Genomic DNA, 26077 nt, shown 5'->3' on the forward strand with positions numbered 1-26077 from the left:
AACACTTTAAAAAATTTTCCTGAGCGATCCGCCGCTCTGTTCACGCTCAAACTTCACACAAAGGTCGCATTTTGTGGTCTATTTTGTTTGACACCGGGAACAACAACGGTAGTTACCTGTTTATTCTGAAAATAAATAAAAACGATTTTCGCCTATGGGAAAATGGCGGCGATTTGGACGTACGAGCCCGAAAACCGGGTTTTCTGATCGTCTGTTAGCTCATTTCTAGGTGCATTTTCTGATCGTCTGCTGCACCATTTGGCTCCGTACGTGAATCCCAAACATGCGTCCCACTCTGCAGGTGGTTCCGTCGTTCCAACATCAACTTGCACTGGCTCGCACGTCCAAATCAGCGGCCATTTTCCCATAGGCGAAAATCGTTTTTATTTATTTTCAGAATAAACAGGTAAGTACCGTTGTTGTTCCCGGTGTCAAACAAAATAGACCACAAAATGCGACCTTTGTGTGAAGTTTGAGCGCGAACACAGCGGCGGATCGCTCAGGACAAATTTTTAAAGTGTTCCAGTTATCGTCGCAACACCCTGTATGGGCGAGGTGTACTGATTCCGCGGTTTCCACGTTGGCAGGAGCTCGCCCGGTACCGGAGCAACTGCGGGGGCCTGTTCAACTATGACTGGATCAGCATCCCGCTCGTCTACACCCAGGTGAGTGTACACTCGCCGCTGCCATGTCATCCGAAGCGAGTCTGGGCCAGGTGCATCGGCCGAACCCTGCGTGTCAGAGGGAACTGATCGCACGGCTAGAGTCTTATACACGACGCGGGCCTTTTTGCATGGAACGTGATTGGCATTTCTGGGCCGCCCCAGCTTGGCTTCGTCTACACTATAACGTATGGCAGAGGACAGGACGGGGCTGGAAAAAAATTGCCCCCACCTCCCCGAAGGGAATCGTGAGGAAGTGCGAATGCATTTCTTGCGCCGAGAGTACACGGCGTAGTAATTCTGCCATCGCCTTGAGAGGCGCAGTACCGGCGAGGGGGAGCTGTCAGGCGAGGGGAGAGGCGCGCGCCGAGGGTGAGTGCAAACCTAACGGGGGGAGAGGCGCGCCAGCTGCAGAGCATGTGACGTCACGGCGCGAGGAGAGGGGGAGCAGACGCAAAGGCGCCAGCGCGCGGTCACGTGGGAGTGTGACGTCACGGCGCGAGGAGCGGTGCGGGAGCCGGCGCGGGCGCGCGCAGCCACGGCGCGGGAGGCGGAGCGCGCGCGGGTCACGTGGGGTGTGACGTCGCTGCGCCGTTGCTACAGACGCTCCTCTCCGCTCCTCGCGCCGTTGCTAGGGGAGAGGAGGAGGAGCGCGGACGGCGGATTCAGGGTCGCTTATAAAGTGCATCGCCCTTAAAAGGACGCCGGCTCGGGGACGCGTACCCGGAGGAAAGACGTTTTCACGTGACCCAGTGCTCGTAATCGAACCGCGATTACGTTGGGAGACACCAGCAACGGACCTTCTTCCAGTAGCGATCTGCGCATGCGCGGGCTGTTGGTCCACCATTCTCGGCTGTCGCCTCGGGCAATATAAACAAAAGGGTGCACTTTGAGCTTTCTGCTCGGAGATTGGCTATTCTTTCTAGCGCTGCACGCTTCAACAGCGGAGCTGAATCCTAGCTGGCCGTAATGTATGGCGCGTCAAAATGCCAGCGAAATACCGAGCACTCGGGAGCGCGTGCCTCGCGGTGGCCACCGACCGTCGCAGGCTCAAGGAGTGGCTTTAGCAAAGGAATCGGCCAATCCGCCCTGTGAATGTGGTTGGAAAGCAAAGCTGTAAACGGCATCCACAACGATTACCCGTGCGACGTCACCTAAATTACCTCACGTCACTCTAGAAATAGTGAATCCAGAGAGAAATGAAATGCACTTAACTATTAGTTCAAAGTGGAATTCTTGGTAGGGTTACACTAAAGCATGATGCATGAACGGTGGTTGGTTGAGTTGTATTGGTGAAGCACATGAGTGTAAACTCTTTTTTGTATAAAATTAAAGGAAGGTCAAACTCGGTGTTAGACTATCTTACATCTCCGCCTCTGCCGTCGCGGACGGAGGCGACGTGGAGGAGGAGCAGGAGGAGGAAACACTTGTATTCAGATTTCTGAACGGCCCAGAGTGTGGCCCAGGGGAGAGGTTCCTTCTTCACTGTAGCGCATATTCAGTCCGCGCCGCCTGTGCTCTCTCCACCAGCTGAAGCTGGGTAGGCAGAGAGGGGCTGGGCAGCAGCATCTGCCATTGCTCTTGTTGGGTAGTTAGCGGAAAGAGAGGACGGTGCTGAAGACTTAAGTCGCACACTCCGATTATGTGGCGGAGAGCTCCTACTTTTGAGCAAAATTTACATTCAGCGTCGTAGCGATTCGGGTGCATTAAGTGAAGACGCGTCGGGTGCGGGAAGGAGCCGGATTGTTGTTCTATGGAAAGGACAGGGAAAGGCGAATGTAGGATCTGTCTCAGAAGGCGATAATGCTGGGTTACGTCCCTGAACGAGACAAGTGGGTGACTGTCCTCGTGCAGCTCCATAGCACGGGGGGCAAAAGTGCAGGCTTGGTGGGCGTATTCGTTGCCCTCCATGAAAGCGTGAGAGGGTGTCCAGATGAGCTGAATGGAACCATTTGGGGAGTGGGTTTTTAGCACACGCAGTGCAGGTCGGGACACCAAACCCGACTGGTAATTCCGGTAGGCTTGTTGGGAATCTGTGACTCCCTTCCGAACCCCTGGTTGAGTGAGAGCCAAGGCAATGGCTGCCTCTTCTGCTGCCGTCACGTCTTCGGTCTTGAGTGAGGCAAAAGCAAGGAGGTTGGTTCTGGAGATGGCGCACTGCTGCCCCCGATGTTGGGAGGCGTCTGTGTAGATAACTGCATGATCCCCACCGAGGGTGGTGTTGAGCGCTTGAGCCCGTACTTGTCGCCGACCCTCGTCGTGTGAGGGGTTCATATTTCTAAGCAAAGGGAGTATCTTTAGCTCTTGTCGCCGTAAGTTTAGGAGTACATCAAGAGGAGTGACATTCTGTGCTGCCCAGCCAATCTGGTGAAGGATGCGGCAACCAGCCTCACTTCTGCTCATTCGGAGCTTCTGGATAGAAAGATAGCCCTCTATTAGCTCTTCAACTGTGTTGTAGAGCCCCGTGCTAAGCAAGCTCTCAGTGGACGCACTCATGGCAAGACCAATGGCTTGCTCAACCGCCTTTCTATTCATTATATAAAGCATCTTTATGTCCTCCTTGCCGAGAAGAAGACAGGGGGTTGACGTAAGTGATTCTCGAGAGGACAAAAGCTTGCACTAATCGAAAGGTATGGGATTCCTTGAGGCCTCGCTTCTTGGTGGCAACTTGCCTAATCATGTGCATGATTTTATTGATGCTGTGTTTGTGGCGCTGTGAGGATACGTCACTCTTGGTGTTGGCCTGAAGATGTAGGCCCAGAATCTTGATTCTGGGGCTTGGAGTGATGGCCTAGCCATCAAAGAAGTATTTGAATGTGTTCCTTGAGGTGTCGTTTGGCGTAAGGGCGGACGACAAGGAGCTGAGATTTTTTACGGGAACACTGGAAGCCACGGGCTTTAGCACATTGGCGTACTAGAAGTGAGATGCCATGTGTTGACGTGAGCTTCCTTTAATTGCTATCGCGTGACATTCAGCGAGAATGCAGGGGTTAAACCCGTAGATGCTCTTAGTGATGCACCACCTGTCTTCCCTGTCTCCGCGTGGGCTCGCATATAGCTAAATCGATAAGACAACGGTCTCTGGCTTTCTTTCTCTATTAGTTCCCGGTTCGATTCCTAGTGGTGCCAGTAAATTCTTCTATTTCTTCGCGGGAGTTTTCTGTAGACACCAACGGTCGCAGAAGAACCCTTGGGGGGTAGAGGTAAAAAGCGCTGCTTTAAAATAAAAAAAAAGCAACGAAAAAGGCGCTTTGACCTCTGCTGCGGAATAATGTCGGGAATGTGTACCTGTCTCAGCGTCATTCATTTGGAGGGCACAGTTGACGGGGGTTGCGGGAGAGACTGAAGGGCGAAAATGTTTGTGCACAGGTTTTGCGACAGCGAGAGGTTTTGTGGGCGTGCCTGACCGCCATTTTGTAGTTCGCCATTGCGACCACTAGGATGACCGGTACTGGGAAAAGGTCTGTAGTGGCATTATCGCGATCGCAGTCATCAGCGCCACTATCATCATCCACATCCTTTAACCACTATCATCATCAGTGGACTGGCACGCCAGCAGTGCCACGCTCCTCGCGAGAGGGCCACGAGATCGAACACGACCGAGCGCCTGGGCGGTCGCTTGCCATCGCCGCTCTCACTCCAGTTCCGGCCGGGCCTTGCGCACCCCAATAAATCTAGGAGAGCCACATCGCCTCACTGAGTCCACGGCTCCGCTTCCTACAGGTCCATTGGGCCTCGCATGCCGTTGTCAGGGAGTTGACAAATTTTGAACCTAAGCCTTCGCGGTGGAGGCAGTACGTTCAGGTGGAGCGTCCCGGTTTGTTGCTCCGGACACGCGAACGTACGAAGGGAAAACGATGCAGCGCTTTTTACCCTTTCTCGCGCGCGCGTTATGCGGTTGTGGACTTTTACAACGCAGGCAAGCCCAAAACCCGCTTCTGCGCTTGATTTCGGAAAACCCATGGCTCTGGCTGATAATGGAAACAGAGCCTTTCCCCGATGAACATGTGTATAGCAATCGGTTTGTTTCTCGCAGTGGAGGGAGATTCCGTTGCCCGTGTGGGTACAAGCCGGCCACTACCCAGCACCTTGTACCGGTTCGCTTCGAACACTGCTAAAAGAACGCCTCTGATCCGCCTCAGTAGCGTAGGAATAGAAATGCGGGTTTTCGTGCGGAGGGCCTGGGTGCCGCCGCAGTGCCGACATTTCCGCAAGACCCGCGATATTTTTTACTGTAAAATGTTTTCTTGTTTCAATTCCAGGCACTCTTTACGCTAATGTCGTTTAAGTCGGTGTAAGGGCGGGGCGTCGCCTATCACGATGTATATTTAATGTCCTGGATCGCACCGTAAGTTCCAGGCTTGTACCTACACTTGGAACAGGGTATCGCCGTAGTGGACCCTCACGTGCGTACTTTCATCAGAAGGGACTCGTCTTTCAAAGTTCCCGCGCTACCACCAACTGACCGGAGGGATATCATGAACTGGTCTTATAACTCCCGATGCACCCCAGGTGACGACGCTGGCCGTGTACACCTTCTTCCTGGCCACGCTGTTCGGCAGCCAGGGACTGGACCCGCAGGCGGGCTACAAGGGCCACGAGATAGACCTGTACGTGCCCATCTTCAACTTCCTCCGCTTCTTCTTCTACATGGGCTGGCTCAAGGCGAGTACACCTTTTCTCCACACATTTGAATGCTGTGTAGCTTACCAGTTCTGCCGGGGAGGGCGCAGGTGGCCGAAACCCTTGTGAACCCTTTCGGCGAGGATGACGACGACTTCGAGATGAACTACGTCATCGACAGGAACATCCAGGTGGGTGGTCGTTGGGCATAGTCTTCAGTTTTTCTGGGAAATGCGGCATTAAAAAAGAAAAAAAGCGCTCACCCACCTCTGTTAATAGTGAGACTGGGGCGGTAGTATATGTGGCCATAAGACAAGTACACAAGTGGGCCTGGAAGCCGTTCGTAATCCATGACTCCAGAAAAAGCAGCCAATCCACTGACGTAGCTGTTGCACTGAAATTGAGCCCACCGTCGTTCACGTTGAACGATCCAGGGCTATGCGTCAAGAGGGCGAACTGCTGGGCCAGTCGGTTCCTGATGTACTTAAGGACAAGGGAAGGCATACACGCAACGACGTTGATGCACAAGGTTTCCAGCGGTGTTCTGTCCTCTTCTTGTCCTCCGTCTTTTTCGCTGGTTGCATTTTAAGCACCATGTTTTTCTCGAACGTTTCTTGCGCAACAGCCTCAGGCAGTACTTAACTGCGCTGCAGTCTCCGGTGACAGCGTCCAGAGCTTTACCTTGTACACTTATTTTATGCATTCGGTGTGTGTGTTCGGTGCGGCGCAGGTGTCGTACCTGGTGGTGGACGAAATGCACCAGAACCACCCGGAGCTGCTCAAGGACCAGTACTGGAACGACGTGCTCCCGCCCGAGCTGCCGCACACGCTGGCCTCGAGCCGCCTGTACTGCTTCCCGCACCAGGGCTCCACCGCCTGCATGATGTGAGCACGTGTCCCAACGTACACTCTCAAAATATTAGAGGCAGTCTGCTTGAGCCACGAACGGTGTAGGTGCTGTGTTTGTTCATTTCATGTATTTATTTTATTTTATGTTTATTACATTTATATGATTGTTACAGATTTTATTGTTTCTAATGAAAATAGCAGGCGAGAGGCCGGAATCAAGAATGAAGGTGGTGCCGAACTCAGGGGTCTCTTTCGTTCTGTCGCTAGTCGATGGCGATCGCACTGTTACTGCTGGACACACGGCACGTCTTTCATGCCGGCACTGCCCCTGATTACCGTATTTCCGCGATTCTAATGCGCCTTCGATTGTAACGCCCAGGTAAGGTTACTTGAAGAATTGGAAAAAATAATTTGACGGCTATTCTGGCGCACATATGTAAAAGACACGACGTACCTGGCAGAAGACCTTATTTGACCCAGGCAACTATGGAAGCGAAAATTCTTTGTGCTTCATAAACTTGCTTATCCATCTCATGATGGCATTAAAACTAGATCGGGGACCATGGAAAGCCGATAGCGGTTTTGTGCTTGATTGTAATGCCCACGGAAAGTGTCAGGCTACTTTCAACAAGAAGAGGTGCGTGTTTGAATCAGGCAAATACGGTATTGCGCTCACGTTCGGGATACCGCTTTGAATTCTTTTCGTTGCAGAGCTCAGGCACGCTTCTCGGCCCTTTCAAATTCTCGTTGCCATCACATATCGTATATTATGTTATTATATTTTGTATGATATATATTGCACATATATTTGTAATATTATGTTTATTACTTTGTTTATTATACGTCATGTCTTGTACCCGTCATGTCTTGTTCACGCTGAAGTACCCGAAGTTATAACAAAAGAAGACTTGCACAACAAGGTGCGTGGCGAACGTTAGGTTTATTGGAGTTTGTGAAAAAAAAAAGTAATGGCTTTTGCGAACCTGAACATTCTCAGGCACACTCTCCACTTCATGCGAAAAAATATGACAACAGTTCCAAAGCCCTCACGTACTCAGGCAATCACAGCATACTGCTACCAACCCTTCCCTCTCCGGATAGTCGGTTCCGCGTGCAATTATAATGTCAGCGTCTTGTTACTGTGATATCCGTGGAAGTCTAACCGTTTTCACCGGCATCTCGCAGATTCGCGGCGTAACAGCCCTGCTGCGCCCGTTGGAAATTTCTGCCGCTTTAAAACCGTGGTCCTTGGAATCGGTCGGGGCGTCTTCCTCGTACGCTGCACTATAACGAAGTAGTATCGGGGCGGTAAATTAGTTCGTTATATTAGATATTCTTTGTAACAGTATGAGTACAAATCGACTTCAACAATCTGGCTAGCGCCAAAAATTGTGGTTGATTCCTCTGCCACAGGAATTCGTAAAACTCGAAAGTGAAATCTTCAGCGAAATCTGCAGCCCAGCGCGATTTGCGGGTCGGCGGCTGTCTTCTGGGTGTGCTCGGCGAGTGACGTCCTGCTGGCGCGTCGCTTCGGCAAAGGTGTACTGGCGTTATTTCTGTGACGGATATGACGTCAGTGAAATCTTTTAATGTATATCGGCATAAAACACTTTCGTGTTAAAATATAAAACCCGAAAACGAACAACCGTAAGTATAACGTACTCTTTAGTGCTAAGGGTTGCGTGCCCGCAAGAAAACCCCGTGTGCAGGGGTGCACCCTTTACAGGCCGCTTGTTTTGTTGTACTGGCGTCACTTCCGGGACGGATATGACGTACGTCACTCAAATCTTTGTGTATCCCGGAATAAAACACTTTCGTGTTAAAATCTTGGAAACAAAACCACTATATGCTAGGCTCCGAACCAGCTATAAGCAATGTGATGCATCACTGTCTCCTTGTGGCATTTAAATTAAATGGACCAGAAAACGCGAAAGCGAAATTAGAACAGGACAAAGTGCGTTCGACAAAACAGGACTGGGTTCTGATTGATTTGTAGTGATGTGATCTTCGTCATGTTGCTATTCACGGCACCTCTTCCGCATTGTCCACGCACGAAAGGGCCTTTTCTACTTACGCAGTTTTGGGTGTCGGGAGCTTTGCCAAGTAGCCTTCTTGAGATATTATCTTCGTTATAGCCGATATCGCGCGCAGCTGTAGCGGTTTCGGTTTCGTTATAAACAAAATAAAAATCGTGGACAAGCAAAGTTGCCATTTTGTTCGCTGCACCCGATACTTCGCTATATCAGTGTTCGTTATAACGAGGTTCAACTGTATGCGAGAGTGCGCTGTTCGTTCTTGCACTAGCTCCCCTTTTGGCCGGTCTTATGCGTATCTAGATTGCCTGTCTTGTTAGGTGGCCCAGTGGCAAGAGAGAACAGTGGCAAAAAGAAACACTGCAGATGACTGCCAGAAAACTTCGCCCAAGCGCAGCCATTGTGTTCCCCTTAGACTCTGAGGCTTGCTAACCTCGCGGTTCAGCTGCAATGGCGTGACCACGCTGCCAGTAAGGAAAATTCGCCAAGTCACAGCAGCGCGTGCTTGCCATTCAACCCAAAAATATCATCTGCGCCGCGTCACTGGCCATTGGGGAACGTCATGCTCTCATTGCGTGATGCTCGACGTCGTTATTGCCTGTATTGACTACACTGCGGTGAAGCTGAACCACAGGATTGTCCTGGAGGGCGAGATTATACGTGTCAAGGTCAGTGTGCTGTAGCCCCAACAATGTCTGTTGAAGCTAAGCGCATTCAGCGCAGTAAGCGAACATCCCCAGGTGGTCAAAATTACCCCGGAGCCCTCCGCTACTGCGCGCCTCATCGCCTGCGTTGCGCCGGCGCGTTAGACCCCACAATCAATCAATCAATCAATCAATCAATCAATCAATCAATCAATCAATCAATCAATCAATCAATCAATCAATCAATCAATCAATCAATCAATCAATCAATCAATCAATCAATCAATCAATCAATCAATCAATCAATCAATCAATCAATCGAAAATTAATAAACCAAAAATCAATCAATCAATCAATCAATCAATCAATCAATCAATCAATCAATCAATCAATCAATCAGTGCACTGTGCTTCTGTGTTAACGAAGGCTGCTCTCAAAGGTGGGGTCTGTTTGCTTTATCCTCTTTCCTGCAACAGCATCCCACCAGGGCAAGCCAGTGTGGTGTCCACTAGCAAGCTGGCCACTACCCCTCGGCGCATTGAAAAGGCACAGGTGGGTGAATAAGCTTCACTTGTGCATGGATGGCAGTCCGGGGGTTTGAGCCGGGCATCTTTCTGTGGGGCGAAAGGCGTCGTTCTGTGTGGCCAGACAAGGCACGTGCTCGACATGCTGCGCCGTCTAGGTGCCCTCGGGAGTGCAAGGGGCATTTTGTCGATCCCAGAAAGCGCCATCCCGCGTGAACGTAAGTGGTGCTTTAAAATGCTGTTTGGTCTTAGCGTCGAAAAACGAAGCATTCACACACGTCAAACAGATCGTAGAGTTGCACTCTAAGGCACTCCCGTGGTTTTTCTTCCCTACAATGAGCTCGCGAGACCAATCCATGCCGCCAACAAAGGAAACTCAACGATGGTTGGGTAGGAGCATAGTTGGTACTCCAAGTTAAAGCACCGTTAAGCGCAGCAAAAACCAGACGAAGAACGTGACGGACTTGTGACAGCGCCTGTCCTTCTCTGTCTTACCTGTCCTTGGTCTGCTTTTAAAGGGACTCTGCAACACGTTTTTCAACTTTTTATGAAATCGTGAATGCTTGCAGAGCGTAGTCACCCAATCCACCCAGTACTTAGATTAGGGGGTCGCAAAGTACCTCAGCCAAAAATTACTGCTCCTATGCCCAGCAGATAACTTGGAAACTCGCCCAAAAGATCTTTCTCCCTTTCCAGGTATTGACGTTCTTCGACGGCTCGAATTACGTCACTAAGGCCACGTAGCGGCTGGTGGCCGGTTTTCCTTCAGTTGCAGCAATGAACGATTTTCGATAGAAACTTAAGAAAAAAAGCCACAAAAACAAAGCAGAAATGGAAGGCGTATCTGGTGCGACGAGCGAATTGGCTGTGGGGGCCCCACCACTGCTGTCTTGTGGACTTCTTCCGGGAAACGGGTGGCGACTTGTACCTTTAGGACTTTATGCCAAAGCGCATACTATCGCAATTGAAAACACAAATACCGCAGTGCCGCTCCGCGCTGGCGATCTATAGCTGTAGTTTTCGCAGTGGTTCCAGACGCGACTGCAAGAGTGAAAGCGCTTATCGGAAGTGTTGCAGGGTCCCTTTAACAGTGGAGCTGCTTGTGCTTTCTTCTGTCCGTGAAACTCCGCCTGCCGAAGTGGAGAGGGGAAAATGCGAGGACAAGAAGTGCGAGGAGGAAAGGAGCCCACCGGCAGGGGTTGGGAGAGCGCGCCTCGAGAAGAACAAAATGGTCGGGATCGAAACTGGGTGCCTCGCGTTTCGAAACCGGCGTCTGTCCGATTGCGCACAGCGTAGCGCGGGCGTGGGCTTTGGAATTTGGCGTAGTTGAAGTGGGCTTTGGCCTCGGACTTTGGAAGTTCAGATTTTGGACATTAGGAGGGTGGATTGCGGACTTTGACTTTGCTCTGTTGGCGTGAAGGAAGCTTCGCTTTTTGGAAATCTTTCCCTTAATTAAGAAAGGGGCATACCTAAGAGAAGCTAAGCTAAAGCTATAGTGAAAACAGCCAGTTCCGCGGTTTCCCCTGTCTTCACACCAAAAACGGAGACCATATCTATTCTGTTATCCAGGACGGACGCCGCTAGGACTCAGTGAAAACTTGCTCGGGAGACGACGCTATCGAAATGGAGCACCCAAGAGTTTACGAGCGCTCGTATCCATGCCCTGGACCCCCATCTTCAGCGCCCCCTCCCATTAGTCCTCCCACGATCTGATGCAACCATTCTTTGTCGCCTCTGGCTTGGAGTCGCATTCACAAATGCTTACTCCTATTTGATTGGAATGGCAGCCAGTGAGGCGTGCGAAGTCTGTGACACACCAGAGACCATACGACATGTCCTCTGCGATTGCCTACGGTTTTCATCCGAACGCAGCCAGCTCTCTGCGACTCTACGAAAGTTAGACTCTCGGCGCCCGTTCTCTGAGGAGACAATCCTGGGCCACTGGCCTTCTCCGTCGTCTGCGGACAAGGCGACAAATGCGCTCCTGTGTTTCCTCAAAAAGACGCAATTGCACAAAAGGCTGTAGCGCAAGACTACTCTCCACGAACTGTCTGACCTTTTTTGTCTATAGTGTCCGACCGCTGGGCACACCACTCCACGCTCTGTCCGTACCTTTCCCCTTCTTTTTATATTTTCCTCTTTTTCCTCATTGTTCCCTTTTCCCCCGTGCAGGATAGCATACTAGGCCGTAGCCTGGTTAACATTCCTTCCTTTCCTTTACTTTCTCTCTCTCTCTCTCTCTCTCTCTCTCTCTCTCTCTCTCTCTCTCTCTCTCACATCTCAATTGCAAAGGTTACAGAATTTTCTGCTGAGCTTAATGGGGGTTTAGCATGAAGCGAACTTGGCGAATGACGGCAGAGTGCATACCATTGGACTCAAAAATGCATGATCAGCGCAAAAGCCCTGCGCGATGCAGGCGGCCATGCGTGTGTTGCGTGGTGCCACAGCGGGGCGGCCGTACTTTTCAGTCCATTTCTATGCTCGACGTCGTCCTTCGTCGAAATTTCATTCTTGGCTTCATGGATTGGTCGCTAGAATGCATTGTGTGGAAGCTGAACCTGTGGTATCCCGGTGCTTCGTTTACCGGTTTGGTTGGCCGTTGCCGACAAGTAGTCTAGGTAGTGTGGACATTTCAATGCCGTGGTCTCGGGGTTACGTGTTCTTCCAGCCGTTCGTCCAGCCCAGTGCAGTTCAGTGAAGCCTTATGCGGGAGAGTGCTAAATCACATTTATCATTTCGCACTTTATCATTTCATTTGCAATTTATTGTTTAATATCGTTTAGTACTCGGCCGGTCCTAACGTATTTATTAAAATGAGTGCCAACGTAAGCAAAATTATCCATGACGGCCTCCTGTCTCTGGCGGGCCTATGTACGCATCTCGTCCAATGGCACCTATGCTGTTGTTGCGGAGGTGTTCTCGAAGCTATTCGCCTGTTGTGATGAATTCGCCTTCAAAAAAGGAATGCCACACAATTCGGCAGTATAAACTCAAAACAAGGTTCTCACGAACGTTGTTCAAGGGCTATAGATGTTCTGCTTGATCGGGCAAATAATACCCGCCTTCTTTGATCCATGGTTTCCCTCGTTTGCAATAAAGTGAGTCTGATAATCTGAAGTGATCCCTGGGGGAACGGCCACAAAGTGTCACTGTCCACTAAGCAAGGAAAGATCGTTTTCTAACCGCGGTTAAAGATCTATTTGGCGTAGAAAGCTTAAGTAAAGTTTTGCTCGCGACAAGCCAAGATGCAGTTTTCACGACGTCACAGCGCAAAGGATACACGACGAAAAGGAAGCGAATGGGAACGTGCTTTTCCTGGGGCGGTATTCCCGTGTTTGTCGTCTCTGAAATCGTTCGTTTTGGGTCCGTTTTATTGTGACGTACTTCCAGTTGTAGGCGGGCTTTGGATTCAATTTTGCGCAACTGCTCATTTTAAACGAATAAACCTATTTTAAACAATCTTTTATGTGTTTATTGATCCGCCAGCGAACCAACAAGGCGACGAAAAATCGTCTGCTCCAAATCGCCTGCTCCGAAAGCCGCGGCTCATAGCTCCGCCGTGCCTGCATGGCGTCATATCCGGCTGTTCGCTTTTATCCAATGAGGGCTTGCTCAAAACGGACAATATTGAAACGGACACAAAACAAAACAACAAAAAAAAAAAAACACGAGAATACCGCCCCTGATTGCTTCCGTTTCGTCTTGTCGTTTTTGGTCAGTTACGTCATGAATACTGCACCAGCTGACGCAATTAATTTTTCGGCTGCATGCAGCAGTATGGTGTAGAGTAGTAGCAACCACTGCGACGAGATGCACGCTTGTACTGTGCAGTCATACGTACTACTATCGCTTTTATAGCTGCAGGGCCATTAACAATTGCTAGGTTAGTTCCGTGTAGGCGGCTGCTTAAGACTATGTTCTATCCGTTCCTCGCGTATATTTATGGGGCCATCAAGGCAAAGTACAAGTTTGCTTTATTAAACAAACTCATTTGCCGAGAGAGAGAGAGAGAGAGAGAGAGAGAGAGAGAGAGAGAGAGAGAGAGAGAGAGAGAGAGAGAGAGAGAGAGAGAGAGAGAGAGAGAGAGAGAGAGAGAGAAGGCTCTAAACAGGCATAGAGTTTTGCCGGCGTTTCCAATCGCCTACACGCTTTTCTGCTGAGGATAAGGGATGTGGAAAATAAAGCTCTAGAAAGAGGTGGGCAGGAAGCAAAAAAAAAAATGCTTGCGTGGCTTGGCGTGCTTGTCGGACTATTTTTTGGATTGCTTCATAGAATACAGAATTGTTAAATGTGACAAATGTTCCCCAAATACGAAAACAAATCTTGCAGAGCCTGGCGAATGATGGAGCTATTAAAGTGAACAAACGAAGCACAAACAAACGAAGCACAAACAAACGAAACAAAGAAAACGAAACCCAGCCACTTTTCGGCGGTGTCTCTATGACGTCACAGAATCTTGCTTGTGCGATTGGCCACTGGCCGCTGACCGAATACACTGCCACGAAACATGACTGGACGGTAGTAGTGAGGCCACTATGCAAAAAAGGATTAACAGTTCGTCCTTTGGGGGACTAACAGCCTCTGCCACAATCATTAGTCCCTTTGGGGACTAACTGCGAGGGGACGAACGGTTAGTCCTCAACCCGGATGGTCCGTTCCGATGCTCCCCAAAGACGAACTGCTGAGTCGCAGAAAAAAGAAAAAACGTTAGCACCACCAGTGATCGAACAACCGACGCCCGGAAATAGACGCAACGAACTCGACGCGCTACCGCTGGACCACGCCGCCGAGTGGAAGTTTTTTTTTTTCCATACACAATTTTTTATTTACAAGGATATACATATATACATAATGCACTGGCAAGCTCGATTTGGTGACCAATGTTGGTACGCGTACATACTGTCGCCACAGGGACTCCAACCACCTTTAGGCGTGCCTTCACTTGAACCGCAGAGTAAGCAACGTCGTGGGACTGCGGTGGCAACAACGGACAAACAAGCAGGAAAATATGACATCCTGAGACACTGTAATATCAGAGTACATGAACTGAGAATCGCGTGAAGGTAACATGTTCCCATATGAGTGTAAACTCTGGGCAAGGATGTACAACGCCTGTTCAGAGGGTAGAAGCGTCTCTACAAAGTACTAGCATTGAAGGACTCTGGTACTAGTGAGGCAACATCACAGCCCTTGCCAGCGATGCATCTCTTTTTCTTTAAAGCGCTGCAGTGCTTGGCATCCTTTTTGCAGTGAGTCGCGGAGCTCCGTGTCAGAATCTGATGCCCCCAACACGCTCACTGTCCATTCAGCCTTTGCCGTGAAGTGCCGCCAGGTAGGCCTGGGGTTCCTGGCGCACTCCACTGTATCCACTCTAGCCCTCCACAGCGAGTGGAGCCCCAGGACAAGCACGCAGTCCCGAAGCGCCTTCTTCTCTGTGGGCTCACTCAGGTGCCGGATGCCTGACCACGACAGGTCCCATCACTCGGTGTACGCGGTCTGCAGCTCGTCCCAGAAGACGGCCGCGGCGTTACAATCTGTGAGGACGGGTTCTGCCGTTTCGCGTTTTCCACAGAGGAGACAATCCGCGCCGCCATGGAGAAAGAAACCCTTATCCTCCAGACGTGCCTTTGCGGGCAGCACCCCCATGTGGAGGCGGAAGAAAAAGTCCTTTGAGGCGGTGGGCAAGACATCGCTTCAAGACATCGTTGTGTATTGGGGGTTGTCGGTAGAGAGGGGGCGGCAGGACCTTCTCCACGAGGTCCCAGTACAGTTTTCTGGGTTTTGTTTTGAGCACATAATCCCAAGAGAAATGCTGCTCGAGCAGGGCTAGGGCTAGCGCGATTTCTTTGTAGAACCTCGTTCCGCGCGTGTCAAAGCAGAGTGATGCTGTCGTGGCAAGCCACGGGGCCAAATGTCTGGTGCCCAGGCACTGCGTGGCTGCCACTAGGAACGGGTCGCGTAGCACCAGAAAGTACAAGAATCGTTGGATAGTGAGTTTGAGCCCCGCGTTGACGAGCCCAAACCCACCCTTTTCTAGGCTCCAGAAGAGGTTTGAGCTGCGCATGGGTTCGAATGTGGACCGCCAGAGAAACACCGCCCAGGACCGGTGCAGCCTATTCAGGGTGTCTGCGTCGATGGAAGTTATGCGGGCCCCGTACAGCACTGCGGGGTATGCAATCGCATTGCACACATGAGCCCTCGTGAACAGAGCGATGTTTCTATTTCTCCATGGTTGCATCTTTCTTTCCGCAGCTGACAGCTTGGGTTTCCACCGATTTTTGACTGCGACGCTTTGGTTGAGGTTGACGCCCAAGTAATTGGACATCTCCTCTTCCCAGGCCATTCCAAATAGGCCACTTGGTTTGGAGGCCCAATCACCCAACCAGGCTCCCCTCGACTTAAGTAAGTTTAGCTCTGCTCCCGAAAAGTGGCAAAACTGGTTTGCTAGTTTAATTACCTCGCCCACTTGTGATCCACGAGTGCAAATGAAGGCCACGTCGTCCGCATAGGCGAGAACACGGAGCTCCTCGTCTCCCATCTTCAGGCCATTGATGACCTCGGATGCAAGGGCCATACGGCAAAGTGGCTCAAGATAGAGGGTGAATAGGATGGGTGACATGGGGCAGCCCTGGCGCACCGACCTGTGGATGTCTATGGGCGTTCCCACAGACCTATTTGTTACTACGCAGGTAGATATGTCCTCGTAGCAAGTTTTTATCCAATCGATCATTGTGTCACCGATTCCGCAGTGTTGGAGGAGATCCAGTAGAAAATTGTGGTCCACCTGATCAAAAGCTTTCCTCAGGTCCAGTTGAACAATGGCCAAAGGTAGCAGACCTGATTCAGCCGCCTCGATGGCTACCCTCATGCGATGTAGGTTGGAATTGATGGACCGCCATTTGAAACCGCATGTCTGGTGAGGACCAACTACAGCGCTCAGCGCACTCTCCAGCCGTCCGACGAGAACTCGGGCCAGTATCTTGTAGTCTGTTGAGAGGAGGCTGATCGGACGGTAATCGGCGACGTCGGGGATAGAATCGGTTGGTACTTTTTTGGGGAAAAAGGCCAGGTGGCTTGTCCGCATGGAGGATGGCAGGCGCTTCTGTTTTCTTATTTCTTCGAATTACATGGCTAGGATGGGGCTCAGTTCCTTTCTAAAGGTCATATAGAACTCTGAGATGATACCATCCGGTCCAGGAGATTTGTTCCGCGGTAGGCTCTTGATGGTACGCTCTATTTCCGCTTCTGGTATGGGGGTGTTGATCAACTCTTTGGTTTCTTCAGGTATTTTGGGAATTTGATTTAGCACTTCAGCTGGGATTGCATCTAGGACTGACCGTCGAGAGAATAGTTCTGCATAATAGTCAGCGAAAGCTCTTGCGACTTCCTCATTGCTTCTTGCCACGCCTGCGGGATGTTTGACCTCCGTGATGTTTTTCTGTGCCGAGTTCTCCCTTTCGAAGGCTGCAAAAAGCTTCGATGGCCTTGCTTCGAACTCTACCGTTTGTTCCCTGCTCCGCACCAGGGCTCCCCAAAAACTCTTCTCAAGCTCTCCCCGGAGCTCTTCTTTAATTAACCGGATATCGTCTTTCAACTCCCCTGGTATTTCTTCATCGGCCTCAATGAGCGCGCAAAGAGTCTCCGTGAGGCGGGCCTTTTTTTCTTTTTTTCGTGCGGCCTCCTCGCGCCCTATGGTGACTGCAAAACTCTTTATACGTGCTTTAAAAGTTTCCCACTTTTCCACACTAATGGTGCCCGACCGAAGTGCTTGAATTTCTTTTTTAGTTTTTTCGACGAATGTCTCGTTTTTAAGCACTGTGGAGTTCATTAGCCATCGGGTACTTGAGTTCTGCTTAGCCGTGTATGTGTTAAGAGCCACGGCGCACGTTACGAGGCCGTGGTCAGAGAACGAGATGGGAGTGACGGTGTAGTCGGACGCTCGTGTAACCCCTTTCCCCGACACGTAGATCCGGTCCAGACGCGCGTGGGACGAGCCCTGCCAGCGCGTGTAGCGTTTGGTTGGCCAGCTGCGCCCCAAGGCTACGTCGGACAGGTCGCAGTCCCGTAGGACTGCGCTCAAAAGACGGGACGATGCGTCGACGCCACCACATCTCCCTGTTCTGTCGTTAGCCCTCAACACACAGTTGAAGTCACCCCCAAGGAAAACTGCCCCAGACACACACAAGTAAGGCCGCAGGGCGTTAAACAGGTCCGAGCGAGCTGCTGTTTCATTGGGGGCGTAGACACACGCGAATCGCACCAGCTCGCTCCCCACGAGGACATCAACGAGGCAAAAACGGCCGTTTTCTGCGAGCTCGCAGTCAACAATTTTGAGGGAAGGGTTTTTCCGTATTAAAATGGCTGTACCGCCTGCGCGGGCTGAAGTTAAGGTGTGGAAGCACCAGAATTTGTGGCCGAATAGGCGGACAAAATTTTGGCTGTCTTCGACTGATGATAACTTGGTTTCTTGCAAAAGGGCAACATCGATATTCTCGTTGTTTTAAAGGTCGAGCAGCCAGTTCTTACGTTTGGAAGAAATTAGGCTAACTACGTTAATAGTAGCTATTTTAACCGCGTTGAGGGGGCCTGTCATCGTGGGGTGAGAGCTTACCGATTATCTGCTCAGTCGCAACCGCTGCCATTGTCGCGCGGTGTCGTGTCCGCACGGCCGGTGGGGGAGGCGGTCCTGCCGTCTTGCGCCGGGGCTGTTTTCTGTTCCCGCCAGAGCTGTTCAGGAATTCTCGGTGGTGCGTCTTTTGTGGTGGGCCTCTTCCCCTCCTGACCGTCTGGGGTGGTGGCGGCTAACGCGGCAGACCCATAGCAACTCGAGTCCGAATTTCTATCCGTGCAAGCGAACGTGACCGCGATTTGCGCTTTGCGCTTAGCGCTTTGCTAACTTAGGTACTATTGGTCAGTTTGATTGTAAGTACAGCCTCACAACCGTAGTTTTTTCTCGTAAATAACCATGAACTCGTCGTCGCCTATTTGAGGTAGGCGCTGGGCGATCGGACGACGCATTTGTTTCCGCACAAATAGCGCAAACTAGGTGTATTCTGAGCGTTCGATACATATGTTAAGTGCTCTATGTAACGTGTGTGAAAGGTGTCGTCTGTTTGAGTGTTAGAATAGGGAAACAGACCATATTTTCCTGCATCGGCGAAACCAAATTCGGTGTTTCTTTAGCCTGAATTCTTCAAGTTCGCGTCGCTAGACGATTGCGACTGGTAAATGCAAGCGGGTTTTACAGCAGTTGCAGCATTGTCATAGCTTTGGTGCACAAGGCAATTATGTACAGAGCGCAAAAGATAACTTCGAGACGGTTACCTGTAGCGAGCATTTTTATTTTGCAGTTGTCATCAGCAACTACTACGTTTTTTCCCGTCTGTTAAACATTTACATATTCACTACACTTAGGAATCCACGTTTGCTATTGTCACTAATTTTTGTGTTACTGTTAAAGCGCTTGAAAGCTTTCATTGAACGCTATTACCGCGCACGAATCGTATGCAACACAGCGTATCAATATAACCTCACCGAGAAGCGTCTGGTCATCGCGCTTCGCCGCTCGTTGCCATTACCCGGCGCTCAATTAACCCTAGGTGGTGGTGGTGGTGAAACTTTATTTCCAAAAAGGGTCCTGAAGGACACCTGACCGGTGTCAAGGTGTAGAGGGCATCTCCCACGTCGGGACGGGGAGCCCGAGACTCTCCGCCGCTACGCGGGCCTTCTGGACAGCCCAGAGTTGATCGTTAAGTTCACTGCTCCTGAGACACTGTCCCACTTGACCTTATCCTCCAGATAGGAGGCTTGCGTAGCACAACCACACAACATATGTCCCAAGTTCACATGCCCATCACACTTTGAACACGTAGCAGTTCCGTCGAAGTCCGAGTCGATGTGGCTCATCCTCCAAGGATTGGCGTATGAGTCCGTTTGTAACATGCGGAGAGTGACTGACTGCGCCCTGTTGAGTCCTTTGTGTGGGAGCGCAAATTCCCGTCGATTTAAGTAGAAGTGCTTGGTGAGCTCGTTGTAGGTCTGAAGTTGATCCTTGAAAGCCCTTTGTGGAGACGGGGGTGGTTGGGTGGGTGCGCGGCTGCTGAGTCCTCGCGCCGTAACCCTAGGCGATTTTCTTATAATTAACATCGATATTTTCTCATGTGGCACCATCTAAAAGACCTGCTGACTGCAATGACGTGTGTTTTGGAAATCTAAAACTGTTCGCAGACATATGCGCGAAAGGGCAACGACGACGCCATGAGGGGATTAACGACGCAGCAAAGAGACTAACTGCATGCGTTTCGTCTTCCCGTTACTCCTTAGCGAGCGGCGGCGACGAACAGTTAGTCCGCATTTGTGCACACGGCACATACTCTGCCGCAGATACTCCCCTTGAAGATGAGCGGTTGCCCCTGAAGACTAACAGCTGTATTTTAGTCCCTATTTTAGTCCTTTTTGCCTAAGAGTGTAGTTTCGTTCGATCGTGTCACTTCCAAGCTAGCGTGCTATTAGCCCACTGGTAACTACGTTTTAGTGCTGGGCCACAGAATACAACTGCTGCCCATATTACGTCACCGTACCTCTTGCGTTTGTTTCGGTTAAAAAACGTCGTGCGTGGCTAGAATTAAGCTGATTGAGTTGCAAGCGGCTGGTTCTTGTACTTTTTGTCTTATTTTTTGTCTTCAAGGCTCATTTAAAGCGGAATAGAACAGCGCAGTTCTGTAGCATTCCGAAGTCTGTGGGGAGGGCTTAGTCCTGTAGTGGAAGTGAAAATTGCGGAACGCCTCGATTATTACCGTATTTGCGCGATTACAACGCGCACCCGATTGTAACGCGCAGTAAACCACAAAAATATCTTGGCGCCGATTGTACCGCCCACGCGGAAAAAAGTCGGTAACAGACCCCTCAGAGACACAAAACACCTAACTGAACATAAATCGGCACCCGCTATGGGTAGCTAAAACCCTTCCGTGAAGCTTTTCACTTCAGAATGTGGTCCCTTTGTTTCCGCCAATCATGAACACACGGACGCCTTATGCACCGAACGCTGCTCGGTATCCTTCCATTTCCTGCAAAGACGATTACTTCGCGTTTAAACAAAGCCCCCATCATTCATTAATCCAGCCGCTTCGTTTAGGTTTCCGTTTTGGTTTTGTGTTTTTAGAGTTTTGAGTCTGACTGTAACGCGCTGCTAATTTTGACCGTTTATTTTCATTACAAAATGTGCGCGTTAGGACCGTGCAAATACACTTTTAGAAATCGCCGCTGGCGGGCCTCACCAGAACCTTCCAAAGAGAACAATCATCGTGACCAAATGTGCATGCAAATTCGGCGATTGACGAGGCCGAGCATGCGATTAAAGTATGAAAGATTATCTTTTATACTCTCATCGCATGCTGAGACCCTTCAATGCACGTGAATGCCTCGTCGAAAGTGCGCTCCAGTTCACCCTGTGAATGTGGTTGAAAAGCAAAGCTGTAAACGACACCCACAACGATTGCCCACGCGACGTCACTTGAATTCCCACACGTGGCTCTACAAAGGGTAGAACCAGAGACACGAGAAATGCACTTAAGCAACCCTTTATTACTTCACGACATTAACGACAGCTTTATGGTCAGCGTGATACACACTGATATTTTCAGGTCTCAATGTAGAAACATTCTTTCCTGATGTTAAATCAATGCATGGTCCATAAATTGTGGTTGGTTGAGTTGTTCTGGTCGATGACATGACTGCAAACTCTCCCATTACGAAAAACGCTTGTTTTGTGTTTTTAAGGCATCCACATTAAAGTCCCCCACAATGATCACGGCTCTGGTGTGATCCATCTCCAGTGAGGAGAAGTGCGTTCGCATGAAGCACTCCATGTCAGATCTGGGTGTATTCCGTGAGATGTAGACCGCGAAAGTCAAGATTCCATCGCTTGTGTTAACCGAACACACATGACCACAGTCAAGTTGCATTATTTGCATCATTCGCAGACGCCGTTATCATCATTACGCCGCTTGCATTTTACACGTCGGCTTTGAATGAGCGCAGGTGGCACACCTGCCGCTGTGCTCGTTGAGTACACCGTCTGTCTCCCCTTCTCCTCGTGCAGGCGTAGCTTAGTGGGTAAGACGACGGGTTCTCGTTCTGTATCTCTATTCGACTCGAGGTTCTATTCCTGGTGGTGGCAGTGATTTTTTTTTATTTAGCCTGGGTGGGAGTTTCTTGTGGCGCACACCATGACGAAAGCGTTGGCTAGTAGAAGTAGAAAGCTTTTATACTCTAATCACACGCTGGGCCTCGTCAATCGCCAACTTTGCACACTTGGTCACGATGATTGGTCGTTCTGGTGAACCCCACCAGCGGCCACCTATAAGAGTGTACGGTAGTACCGGAGCGTACGGGGACTGCTCGGGGCGCAATCCGGTGCTCGATTTTGCTATGTATTCCTATGAGACCAATTGGTCTGACGACAGTCCTCTGAGGACTGCCCGTGGACTATTCAGAACTGGCTTTCGAGGACGCTCCCTGAGGACGATGCTCATTGCTGGTCAGGGCCCCGACGACCGAGGCGAGAACGAGGCCAGCGTGCCGTGGATCTCCAAGCTGTCGCGCCGCCGGAACTCGTCCCGCACGAGCTCCGCCTGCAACGGCAGCGTCGGCGGCGTCGTCCCCTGGCGGTTGCCGGGCCCCAAGGCCAGCTGGGCGGGAAGGCTGGGAAGGCTGCTGCGCTCCTCCGGCCGCAGGGACTCGACCACGACGCGGGAGTCCACCGGTGAGACCGCCACCGAGGGAATCGAGGGGGAAACCACCCTACCACTGGTTAGATCTACCCGAGCGTCGCACGTGGGAACCAGGAGCGTGTCAAATTCCGCCCCGCTGGCAAACTCAGTATCGGGTATCCACGATTGCGGAGATCATTGGGTACAGTAAACGAAAATCTAACGGAGTGGAGCAGTAATTTACACACCATCCTCACCCACATATCCCCCTCCCTCTATGACCCGTGGTGGTGGTGATTTATTAACAAAGGAGAGAAGAGAACGCCTGGGGATATTGTTGAACTCAACGGGGAGTTCACCCTCATTCAACCCAGTCCAGGGAAGGCGATTGGGGTTTCAAAGCATAGGAAGAGAAGAGCGGTAGGAGAGTGGGGGATAGTCTATATCGCGTTCGTTTCGTACATGACTCGATGGCTACAAACGCAGCGCTAGACCTGTTGTAACCAGGAAGTTGAGTAGGGGCTGGAAGACGTCCTGTCGGATGGCGTCCGGTCCTGTGGGGAACAGGAAGTTTTCTAGCTTGTGGCTTGGGGCACCGAGTCGCTGGTGTGCGGCCTGGAGTTCTGCACTGGCGGTGTCATGCTGGCGGCAAGAGCACAGTAAGTGCTCTAGCGTCTCGGGCTCTGGGCAGTCGGCGCAGATGGGGGATGCACGGCGACCTTGGTGGTGCAAGCGCGCTCCCACGTTGCAGCAATCGAGCCGCAGGCGGAGCAGGAGCGACTGAACGTTTCTGATAATGCGTCTGGGCAAGGCCCGCGGGGCCTGGCCACTGACTATTCGGGTTTCTGGATGCATGGCCTCCACCACTCGTGCCAGGATAGTCCTTGCAGCGTCAAATGACATCCCATCCCTGGAGGCTGGGACCCCTGCCTGGCGAGCAGCACCTTTGGCCAAGATGTCTGCAACCTCGTTGCCCGTGATGTTCACGTGCGATGGCAGCCAGTGGAGTCGCAGTGGACACCCCTGCGCCACGACGCATGAAGCTTGGCCGCCAGCGACCGCTCAACGTAGCCGCTGTAGCTGGCTGGCTGGTCGGCTGCACGCAGACGGAGGAGGGCAGACCGGGAGTGAGTCAGGATGATGGCCCCCAGGGCCTGGGTGACCTGCTTGAGAAGAAGATCTGCCGCCAAGTGGAGTCCAGCCAGCTCTGCGTGGGTGGATGAGGCAGGGCAGGGCAGGCTGCAAACCCGGCTGGTGCCGAGCTCTAGCCCCGTGGAGGCGACTCCGGCTCTGCCCGTCGACTGTTGCACAGAGCCATCTGTGTACTCTTGCAGAAGTCCGTCAGCGTCGTCCTGCAGCAGGGCAGCCACCTCTGGTGGACGGCCTGGGGCGGATTCAACCTATTGCTACGGACCCCCGGCAATGTGGTGGCGATGCGAAGAGCCTGCCCCGTGCCTGGGGGTGGTGGCTCAGGCGGGGCCGCTGCGGCAAAGCGATGTGGCTCTCGTACGTACTGAGCAGCATGTCCATCCGAGAGTTGGGCCGGCTGCGGTAGCGCTGAAGGAGTGCCGCGCCGTCCGGTGTGCCCTGCAGGCGGTGGATGTGGTGGGGCCACACCTGCAGGGCCCGCATCTGGATAGGCCAGAAGCCTGCCTCCGTGTACGTCGGAGCCACCAGAGATGTGCTCGGAAGGCACAAGGAAAGGCGGATAGCCCGGCGCTGATCCACGCTCCTCCCACGGGCGCTGCTCCCACCGGCGCGGCTTGAGTTGCACTAAAGGCAGAGCATAGAGGACGGCGGACGACGTCATCCCGTGGTACACCCGCAGGGCCACGGTGTGTGTGCAGCCCTGTCCACGCGCCAGCAACCTCTGCACGCCCTGGTGGACCCTCGTTGTGCGTTTCCGAAGCGCCTTCACCGCAGGTAGCCAGGACCCGTTATGCCAGCACTGTGGCCTCCTTCTCGCGACCTACAACTTGGTCATCTGTTTCCCAAACAACCCACTTCACCGGTGACCGATGAGAGACAGAACTGACCCAACCATCGCCAGAGAAAAAGCCAGCAGTCGTGACCAGTTCCTGAAGCAGTGCGGGCTCCCGGCCTCCTGTAATAAAGAAGCTGAACTCACCACCCTATACTTTCAAACTTCGTATGTCGCTACTGTATCCCGCTGTTCCTTAACCACAGCCTGGATTTCCAGTGGCGCTGGAGGTGATTAGTTCCCGGCCCGCCGCGTGGCCCTAATTTTAGACGGAGCCCTTGAAGCGACCCTGCAACACTTTTTCCAACTTTTTTCGAAATCACAAGTGCTTGCAGAACGTAGTCAGCCAACACAACTGGTACTTAGAACAGGAGGACACAATGTACCTCAGCCAAAAAGGACTACTGTATTTTCTGATGGCAACTTAGAGACTGGCTCAAAACATTTCTCTCTCTTTCCCGGTCTCGGCGTTCTTCGACCGCTCGAGTTACGTTATTACAACGGTGTAGCGGTAACTGGTCAGCTTTCTTTCAGTGGCAGAAATGAACGCATTGGATGGGCACTTTAAAAAGAAAGCCACAACAGCAAAGCCGAAGCGGAAGGCGTATCTGCTGCGACGCCCAAATCCCGCAATGCCGCTCCGTATTGGCGATAACTATAGCCCTCGCAGTGCTTCCAGACGCGAAAGAAAGAGGGAAAGCGTTTACCGGAACGGTTGTAGAGTCTCTTTAAACGTAATTGCTTTGAGTATAGTTGTCTCTATAGACAATATCCCCGCTGTTCTTGTTCCAGGCGACACACCCTCCATTCCCAGTGACAAGGAGACGCGGGCCAAGAGGCTGCCCTCGTCCACGGAGCGGCCCGATTCCGTGGCGAGTAGCCGCGTGTCCACTGCTCCGGCATCGCCCCTGTCGGCAGGCCAGGTATGGCGCTCGCGTGGTGCCTCCTGCCTACCCGTTCACACAGCTGCGGGCCCAAGCACGCCACGAGTTCGACATTTTAAAGCAAGAACGCGGGGGATCGAGGGAATCAGTGCCGCGACGAGCCCTTTTTGAATTTTTAGTAAAGACATCGTGTCATCGCTTTTTTGTATTTGATAAACACAATCATGTTTGTCCAGGAGGAGGATATCTTCCGGCTGTCCGACCTGTTCCTGGACGGATCGAGGGCGCAATCGCCGCCGTCCCGACGTGCATCGCGCGGCACCGAGGCGAGTCCCTCTAAGTGGTCTTTAGTGGTCATACTAACAACATAAACAAGACGGAAATGTGGCTCTGCAGTCGCGTGCCGTCGTCGATGCTGGCACAGCCGCTAGCAGCGTTCTTTTACCACTTGGCTTGGCCAGCAACATGGCTTCATTTCTGTCTTGAAACGAAAATCTACTTAAAAGGTAACTGTTATTGTGCGCCTTGCATGAAGCTCCTAAAAAATCCCCGAGAAATAAATCTTTTGAACCACCACTTTTTAGTTAATCAAACAACTTTAGGTAATCCTTTACAGTATTATTGTTGTGTTTTTTTGTAGCCACAGACAACTTTTGAGCCTATTAGAGAGCCATGCCAAGGACAAGTGGGACGTCCCTTCACGGAATATGAGGTCACGCTCGCTGACGCGCGGCTCGCCAAAACACACTCGCGCCACATTTCCATCCAGCTGGAGAGAAATTATGCGGAGAATGGCAACATTGCGCAAGCATTCGCGCCACATTTAGCGACTCTTGCGTGACGTCGTTCAACTGGCTCTGTTTTTATTTTGTGTCTTTTCAGGGCGCGCCCAGCGACGTCGACGACGGCGGCCGGTCATCGTCCACCGATCCCTCCACTGTGCTGTGCATCGACGCCAGTCAGTGGAGCTCTGCCTTCTTTCACAGAGCGAGGAAGACGTCATACGAGACGAGCTCATTAAGACAGCTCTTCCCCGATACCAACCTTATCGTGAACTTCAAAGAAATTGTGGAGACATTAAAGGGACAGACAACAGATTTTTGTCAAATACGTTTTTTTTTAATTCCAAATGTAAGGACATCACTTTAAACACCTTAACCCGAA

General features: G+C 51.5%; 1 protein-coding gene across 1 annotated transcript in view; it reads left to right on the forward strand.

Annotated features, from left to right (window-relative positions):
• Positions 1 to 25319, forward strand: part of LOC144141195 (bestrophin-4-like) — a 94718-nt gene extending 69399 nt beyond the window's left edge. Inside the window, exons 7-14 of the mRNA XM_077672754.1 lie at positions 588 to 665; positions 5175 to 5327; positions 5396 to 5476; positions 6016 to 6170; positions 9288 to 9363; positions 21882 to 22101; positions 24822 to 24952; positions 25150 to 25319. Coding sequence (XP_077528880.1) covers positions 588 to 665; positions 5175 to 5327; positions 5396 to 5476; positions 6016 to 6170; positions 9288 to 9363; positions 21882 to 22101; positions 24822 to 24952; positions 25150 to 25284 — 1029 coding nt within the window. The 3' untranslated portion in view covers positions 25285 to 25319. The remainder of the gene's footprint in view (positions 1 to 587; positions 666 to 5174; positions 5328 to 5395; positions 5477 to 6015; positions 6171 to 9287; positions 9364 to 21881; positions 22102 to 24821; positions 24953 to 25149) is intronic.
• Positions 25320 to 26077: the final 758 nt, after the last annotated feature.

Source organism: Haemaphysalis longicornis, unplaced genomic scaffold (assembly GCF_048455015.1).
Source record: "Haemaphysalis longicornis isolate Haplotype H1 unplaced genomic scaffold, Haemaphysalis longicornis Haplotype H1 scaffold_6, whole genome shotgun sequence".
Classification (NCBI taxonomy): Eukaryota; Metazoa; Arthropoda; class Arachnida; order Ixodida; family Ixodidae; genus Haemaphysalis; species Haemaphysalis longicornis.